At 37.6% G+C, this 8,710-nt stretch overlaps 1 protein-coding gene across 1 annotated transcript; it reads right to left on the reverse strand.

The window, feature by feature from the left end:
* Window positions 1-1,216: 1,216 nt before the first annotated feature.
* On the reverse strand, window positions 1,217-2,571 carry LOC106939614 (complement C1q-like protein 2). Its single transcript, XM_015022071.1, has 5 exons — window positions 2,281-2,571; window positions 2,143-2,184; window positions 1,996-2,037; window positions 1,622-1,753; window positions 1,217-1,497 (listed from the first exon to the last, which is right to left on the reverse strand). The coding sequence occupies exons 1-5, from the start codon at window positions 2,525-2,527 to the stop codon at window positions 1,217-1,219; spliced, it is 744 nt and encodes a 247-aa protein (XP_014877557.1). The 5' UTR covers window positions 2,528-2,571.
* Between the last annotated feature and the right edge of the window lie 6,139 nt (window positions 2,572-8,710).

An 8,710-nucleotide genomic window follows, 5' to 3' on the forward strand; every position in this document is an offset into this window, starting at 1 on the left:
CACAGTGCCAAAACCACTGGTATTACTGACCATGGTGTTACTGTGCTCAATTGGCCTGCCAACTCTCCTGACCTGAACCCCATAGAGAATCTGTGGGATATTGTGAAGAGAAAGTTGAGAGACGCAAGACCCAAAACTCTGGATGAGCTTAAAGCCGCTATCGAAGCATCCTGGGCCTCCATAACACCTCAGCAGAGCCACAGGCTGATTGCCTCCATGCCACGCCGCACTGAAGGCTGCAAAAGGATTCCTGACCAAGTATTGAATGCATAACTTAACATAATTATTTGAAGGTTAACTTTTTGGGTAGCCTATTAAAACACATTTCTTTTATTGGTCGGATGAAATATGCTAATTTTTTTGAGACAGGGATTTTGGGTTTTCATGAGCTGTTTGCCAAAATCATCAGTATTAAAACAATAAAAGACCAGAAATATTTCAGTTGGTGTGCAATGAATCTAAAATATATGACCGTTTAATTTTTATCATTACATTATGGAAAATGATGAACTTTATCACAATATGCTAATTTTTTGAGAAGGACCTGTATAGTTAACATGATCATTTAAACAGCCCTTGTTTAGATTTTGACTTAGCCCTTTCAAAGCTCTGATTTGTCTAATTTGTAATCATTATATTGCAGTCACTGACATTTCTTTTTTTTAAAATCACTGTTCCTGATACATGTATAACAAAAATAAATGTCATCTTTTAAATCGTTAAGGTGTGCTACAGTTAATGGAATAGACTTAAATTATTCACACATTTGAAAGAAAGCCCTTATTAATGTTTCCACTAATTGTTTAATCAGAATATAAAGAAACAATGTGGTTCAAATAGACAGTTTGCTCATCCAGTTTTCATAAGTTGTAAATGACACTTTAATTCAGATGATCTGGTTCAGTTTTTATTTCCTTATTTAAAATTACATTACAGCAAAAAACAAACAAACAAACAAAAAATATATATATATATATATATATATATATATATATATATATATATATATATATATATATATATATATATATATATATATATATATATATATATAAAACAGCTTGTGGTTGTTGTAGAAATCAAATGGCACATTTAACAAAACTGTGATCAACTTTGTTATTTTACAAATTTATAATTTTCATAATTTAATTTTTGATATAGATGTTCGTTTATTGTGCTCATGTCACAGATCGTAATAAAAAATCATATTTGATGCCTACATGGTGAAAAGTAAATGACCACTAAAGGTTGTGTGGTGACCTGCAGTGTCAGCAACCCATGAATTGGCCCTCATTCTTAAAAATACAACATCTCCAATTTCTAACAGCAGTGAGACGCCATTAGAAGCTTTCTGACCACCAGCAGGCTGAGATGTCCATGCTGTAAAGATTTGCTGTCTGTTCTTGACCAACTCAGCAGATGTAGGATTATTAGAACCATGTCCATATATGTGGAACTCAAAGTGATACACTCCTCTTACTGGTGCAGTGAACAGCCCTGTGAAGAATCATTAGCAGAATTAGAAACATTTCCTAACTTTACTTTCAGAACAAATTTACCAAATTTTTGTTATGATTGTAAACATACATAAATTAAAAACACAAGGAGTAAATTGCAGCACCTGTATTTGGGTTGTAGGCATTTCCAATATTAGTAACAACATGTTTGAAGATCAGATTTATATGTGTGTTGAACGGTCCGGTGTGTCCTTGACCCGTTGCCAACAAAGAGGCAGAGAAAGCCAGATGTTTGGCTGAGAGACAGACAGACAGACAGACAGACATGGGATATCAAATGCAGTTATACAGCAGAGAAAAGTATGAAACATTGTAACATTTTCCACAGAACATTGTTTTTTGTGGCAACAAGAAACTTGGATTTATCAGTCAGGCTACTGACTAATAAATCCAAGTAATTCACATATAACAAAAAATGGCAAAATAACTTCGTTATATCTCATTTTCATTCAAGAACTGATCAGATTTAATATCTAACCTTGGTTCTGTTCCTGCAGCTTTTTTACCTGAGTTTCTTGTACTAAAGAAAAGCAAAGAAAAGAAAAGAAAAATAATGTTTTAGTTAATTCAGTCATATATTCAAAATCATCTTTATTTATAACTTTTGCTCTAATAAAATCAGTACCTTGGTACCGTTTGTTCAGGGATTGCAGCTCCGTCGTTTTCACTGATAATGATAATAAATAATTCAAACTCTGAACTGTAATGATCATTTGATCAATAAGGATCAGTTGATTCAAACACTGTAACTCTGTAAACATACCTTCATTGTCTCTCTGTAGTTGCTGCACCTCCACCTTCAGTGCAGCCACCCAGGCGCTCATCTCTCTCAGAACAGCATTGATGTCCTGTGTGAAGGTCTGCTGCTCAGTCAGACGCTCTGTTTCTCCCACTTGTCCGTCACTTTGCCTTTTATGTGACAGAATGTCATTGTCAGACTGAGCTTGCAGCTCAGCTGTAGAGACAGAGCAGACTAGCAGCAGCAACGGAAGAAACATTTTCATTTCCATCCTCAGTGTCTCTGGAGGTCCACTCTGCTGTTGGAGACTTAAAAAGGAATAGAGATTTTTGTTACTGATTAATTATTACCATACTGTTACCAGAAATGAGATGATAAGACTTGATACTTTAGACTTGACCTATACAAATTATAATCTAGGATCATAAAGGATATTATAACCTGTTTGTAGGAACGTGATTCTGAATGTTTATTTTAAAAGTTCATCTGGTGGGAAAATAACTTGTTAAAGTTCAAGGGTTTTAAATTTTTGTTTCAACTTAAATGATAATAAATATTTGATTAATAATTCATAGGAAGCTAAATAAAAACAATTGAAAGACAATGTATACATTTTATTTCTTATTAAATTCATATATTGAGCATGTAGACGAAATGCTTTTAATTTAATAAGTGTCAACAAATTATGATAAATAATTTAGATGAGATTTTACTAAAAGATCAAAGATTTCACTATAAAAGGTTAGAATCAGGTCACTTACCACATGTTGTTCACATGATTCAAATGAAATATTATAGTTTGTCTGCTGAGGTATAAATATTTTAGGAATAAACCCGGGACTGAAATTCAGTCCAAAACCCACAAACTCATTTGAAATAAATAAATAAATAAATAAAATTTTACTAAAACATGCTCATCAATATTCAAATCATATTTTCATTTGAGAAAATCTCTTGTGAGTTAAACTGTTGTAAATTTAATTGCTTTCAGTTTATGGGATGGAAACAGGAAACTAAATCTGAATTATCAGATTATCTGTTATTGATAACGCCACCTACTGGTATGTTTGTTTACCTTTCAACTCTTGACCTAATTAGTTTGTAATCTGTGAGAACAGTCCATTAGCCTGAACTCCAATGGCTTCACAATTTAATGTATAAAAACAAACAAAGTGTGAAAGTTACAAACCTTCTATATGCAGTGAAAATGTCGCAAACTTTTTCTGTGGAGAAAAACAAACAGTAAAGCACTGAAATCTGACTCCATTCAGTCAGATTTTAATTTTCAATTGTTTCAACTTAAAAGGTGAAACTGTACCACATTTATTCTCATTCAGTTAACACCCACACACTGTGCAGCTGTGTGAGGAAGTAAAGTTTTCAGAGTCACTGATTGATTTATGGGGGGCCGTTTAGGACAAAAACTGTCTTGTCTCACACACACTACTAAAGACTCATACACACAAAAAGCACAAAGATATACTATTCTGAATGATAGGTCGAAAATGTTTGTGTGAACTAACAGGATGAATGAATGAATGAATGAATGAATGAATGAATGAATGAATGAATGAATGAATGAATGAATGAATGAATGAATGAACGAATGGGATGAGATTCTTATTTGTCTTTGTAATAGTTGTCACAGAAGAGACGAGGTATAATTTGGATATGAGATTGCGCATGCGTTGATACCGCATTGAAGTTAGTTTCAAATTGGATATAGAGCTCTGGAACCAACGTCACTGCGTAACATTTACGTCTCACGCAGTCGCTTGGCGACATCTTTAAAGGCCACAGACCGAAACAAACTTTATTCCAGTGTCTTTGTTGTATTACTGACCACAGTGAGGTTGTTTTCAGGTTGGATCCACAAAGTAAGCGGTGTTTAGCTAAAGGTTGATCCAATTTATGAACACTAATTTCATCCAGCTGTTCTCTATTGCTCCCTCCTCAAGCACTCGGAGGTTCACTTAGGGACTGTCAAAAAAATTAACTAACCAAACACTCCTGACGAACAAATGTAAAATAAATGGCTTGCCTTGTACCCAACTGACACAAAAAGTGGCAATTCATGCTATTACATGAGACATACCATTGACTGAAAATCTGTGTGAGGTTGAAAATAATTATTGAAAATAAAAAAAAAATGACCTAAAATGGAATAAAAATTAGTGTACCTCATCTATCCAGTCTAGTAGAATAATTTCATGCTGATTTTGACTCAATAGGTCACATGACCTAGATGCTATTGAAGAAAAATATTAATTTTGACTAAAAATACAGATAAAAAATATGTAAAAAAGGTTAAAATGGAATAAGGATGAGTGTACCTCATCTATACAGTCTAGTAGAACATTTTCACACTGATTTGGAGTTAATGGGGCACACGATTTGGAAGCTACTGAAGAAAGCATTATATTCTTTATCGTCCTTAAGTCACAGGGCTAATGCAATGCAGTATTCCAGGAACACAGGTGCAGATGCTGTCATCTTTCATGCACACAGCAGTCGCCGAACCTGGTGACATCAGGAATAATGCTGCTGCAACGGCGCCGACCTTCAGGTAATGAGCTGCCATGATGCTGTCGCCCTTCAGACACAGAGCTTCTAGAACGAAGTCGGCTTCTAGATAAAAAACTGCCATGGTGTGTCTGAAGGCCGACGTTACAGCAGCTCTGTACCTAGCGGCATGCTGTCCTCTTGAAGGCACAGGGCTGCTGCGACGCCATTGTCCTGCAGGTAAACACTCGTCTCAGGAGCTTGGTACTTGGATGAAAGTGTTGTAGCTCCCATCAACATTTATGATGTTTTTAATATTTAAAAACATCATAAATGTTCTTGTTTATTTAAGTAATAAACAAGAACAGTTTATTACTTAAAATTTTACATTGCATCTTCACAGGCAGTTTTGTGTCTGCATGCCCTTGTCACAGCGTTTGTGTGCCTGGAGTGAACCCCTCAATATTCACTCTTTGCTCCTCTGACCTGGATAGGTGTTGAACTGCGTCATCAGTTGAAACACAGCAGAGAGCCTCTGTCTGCTTCTGCTGCGCACAACGCCGGAAATCTGCAAGGCAACTATGAGGCCGTAGGCATGTACGTAGCTGAATTGAAGTTGGAAGACAAAGTTCAGGATGTTCTGCTCAAAGTGATACTGTTCCTGTGGTTGAAACACAGCCGAGAGCTTCTGTCCACTTCTGCTGCGCATGGCGCAGGAAATCTGGAAGGCAAAAGCAAGGATGTAGGTGTGTTCGTTGCTGAACTGAAGTCGGAAGACACAATTCAAGATGTTCAGCGCACAGTGCTGCTGTTCTTCCCCCAACCAGGGAAGAGAGACTGATTCTGTGTTTCTGTCCATGGCTATCTGTGTATCGTGTATCAGCAAAAAAGAGTTGCAGCTTCAGAGAGAGGGAGATGATCTCAGAGCATCATTTGATATATTTGTCCAAACACCTGCTTTTATACCTTAAGCTCCACCCTCTTACAAGGTAAAAAAAAAATCCTTCCTCTAGTGGGAGGAGTTTTACCTCATACACAGATAGCCAGGGACAGAAACAGAGGATCAGTCTCTCTGCCCTGGTTGGGGGAGGAGAAGTCCTATTGGGTCCGAAAAGGGTTCTCTACAAAGAATGTAATTTTTTCATGGCATTCTGTGTAGAAAACTCCAAATAGGTCAAGCACGCGCGTGTTACAAGCTTGTTATGAGCTCATAACAAAAGCAGAAGCGTCGTGCGCAGCAGAAACGGACATAGGCAGAATCGTCTGCCTATCAGCTCATAACAAGCGCGTGCTTGTAGGAATTCTCTACACAGAATGCCATGAAAAAAATTACATTCTGTGTAGAGAACTCCAAATGGGTCAAAATCGTGCGTGTTCCAAGCACGTGCTTGTTATGCGCTCATAATATAAGCAGAACCGTCTTGCACAGCAAAAACGGACATAGTCAGAATCGTCTGCCTATGCGCTCATAACAAGCGCGTGCTTGTAGGAGTTCTCTACACAGAATGCCATGAAAAACTTACATTCTGTGTTGAGAACTCCTATTACAAGCACGTGCTCGTTATGAGCTGATAGGCAGACGATTCTGCCTATGTCCGTTTCTGCTTCACATGACACTTCTGCTTCTGTTAGTAGCTCATAGAAAGCATGCGCTTGTGACAAGCGTGTGCTTGACCCAATTGGAGTTCTCTACACAGAATGCCATGGAAAACTGGCATTCTGTGTTGAGAACTCCTATTACAAGCACGCGCTTGTTATAAGCGCATAGGCAGACGATTCTGCCTACGTCCGTTTGTGCTGCGTGCATACGACGGTTCTGTTTATATTATGAGCACATAACAAGCACTCGCTCGTAAAACGAGCGTTTTTGACCCATTTGGAGTTCTCTACAAAGAATGTAATTTTTTCATGGCATTCTGTGTAGAGAACTCCAAATGGCTCAAGCACGCGCTTGGAGTTCTCTACACAGAATGCCATGAAAAAATGGCATTCTGTGTAGAGAACTATTACAAGCACGACTAACAAGCGCGTGCTTGTAATATGAGTTCTCTACACAGAATGTAAGTTTTTCATGGCATTCTGTGTAGAGAACTCCAATTGAGTCAAGCACGCGCTTGTTATGCGCTCGTAATATAAGCAGAACCGTCGTGCGCAGCAAAAACTGACGTAGGCAGAATCGTCTCCCTATGCGCTCATAACAAGCACGTGCTTGTAATAGGAGTTCTCTACAAAGAATGCCATTTTCGCATGGCATTCTGTGTAGAGAACTCCAAGCGCGTGCTTGAGCCATTTGGAGTTCTCTACACAGAATGTCATGAAAAAATTACATTCTGTGTAGAGACCTATTACAAGCACGTGCTCATTATGAGCTCATAGGCAGACGATTCTGTCTATAACCGTTTCTGCTTCGCTCCACGCTTCTGCTTATGTTAGTAGCTCATAACAAGCATTTTCTTGTTTCAAGCACGCGCTTGTGACAAGCGCATGTTTGACCCAATAGGAGTTTTCTACACAGAATGCCATGAAAAAATTGTATTCTGTGTAGAGAACTCCTATTACAAGCACGTGCTTGCTTCAAGCGCGTCTGCCTATGAGCTTATAACAAGCATGCGCTTGTTACAAGCACGCATAACAAGCGCGTGCTTGTAATAGGAGTTCTCTACAGAGAATGCCATTTTTTCATGGCATTCTTCGGTTCTCTACACATAATGTAATTCTTTCATGGCATTTTGTGTACAGAACTCCAATTGCGTGAAGCACACGCTTGTCACAAGCGCGTGCTTGTTATGAGCTCATAACATAAGCAGAAGAGTCGTGTGCAGCAGAAACGGACATAGGCAGAATCGTCTGCCTAGGATCTCATAACAACGCTGTGAGTCGTTATGAGCTCATAACGAGCACGCGCTTGTTACAAGCATGTTACATCTGAAAGTGTTGTAGCTCCCATTAACATTTATGATGTGTTTAATGATTAAAAAACTCAGAAGGTCATTCTTTTACCAGAACAGTTTATTACTTAAAATTTTACAAACCCATTACCAAACAAACAAACTGGGATGGTATTTGGACTGAAAAGAAAAAAAAAGGAATGGCCGTTTATAGTGAAATCCATGATGCAAACCCTCTACATTGGCTAACAACTGTCCTCTCAAGTGGTCTTTAAGTTTATTACTTAAAATTTTACACTTCATCTTCACAGGCAGTTTTGTGCCTGGATGCTCTTGTCTTTGTATCGTGTATCAGCAACAAAGTCTTTCAGTTTCACAGAGAGGGAGATGATCTGAGAGCGTCATCAGAAATATTTGTCCCAACACCTGCTTTTATACCTTAAGCTCCACCCTCCAGATGGCAAAATACGCGCGTGCTTGTTATGAGGGCTGAACAAGCTTGTTTAGCGCTCATAACGTATTTTTCTGCTTGTGTGGTTGCGGAGCAGCGAGGAGACCCATGGGGAGCCATATCTGATGAAGAAACGCGGAGTGACCTAACACTCCCAAAGGCCAGCATATTTATAACAGCGCGGAAAAAAGCGGCACAGCTAAAAACAATTAATTACAAAATGTATGGAATTATCAAAAGAAATATTAAAGGTACAGAGAAAATAATTTTAAGTACATAAACAAAAGCAATCTAGACAAACAGGCAAAATAATTAGAACGCATATAACATGAAGGCGCAGTTGTTTTGTGACTCTGTGAGAGCATTACTTCTTCAATCAGCTCTGCAGTGACAGACTAATTACATTTTACAGATAGTAATGTATTCTTTTAAATACACTCAAAAAATGAACTTAGGGGGTTATTAGATTAATAAAAGAATATCATGTACTTTTAACACAATAATTTCATGTTTTAAACAAAAACGTGATAAAATCATGTTGAACAAACAAGAAATTCATCAACTTAACGTTTATGAAATTGAATCATGTTGAGATAACACGATTCATTATAGT

The sequence above is a fragment of the Poecilia latipinna genome, unplaced genomic scaffold (genome assembly GCF_001443285.1).
Source record: "Poecilia latipinna isolate Pla-1442-1.1 unplaced genomic scaffold, P_latipinna-1.0 Scaffold2929, whole genome shotgun sequence".
Lineage (NCBI taxonomy): Eukaryota > Metazoa > Chordata > Actinopteri > Cyprinodontiformes > Poeciliidae > Poecilia > Poecilia latipinna.

Coding starts and splice junctions, on each gene's coding strand:
- LOC106939614 (XM_015022071.1), bottom strand. CDS start 2,527: ATGGAAATGAAAATGTTTCTTCCGTTGCTGCTGCTAGTCTGCTCTGTC. Junction 2,185..2,280: donor ACTACAGAGAGACAATGAAG/GTATGTTTACAG, acceptor TATCATTATCAG/TGAAAACGACGGAGCTGCAA. Junction 1,754..1,995: donor GCTGCAGGAACAGAACCAAG/GTTAGATATTAA, acceptor TCTGTCTCTCAG/CCAAACATCTGGCTTTCTCT.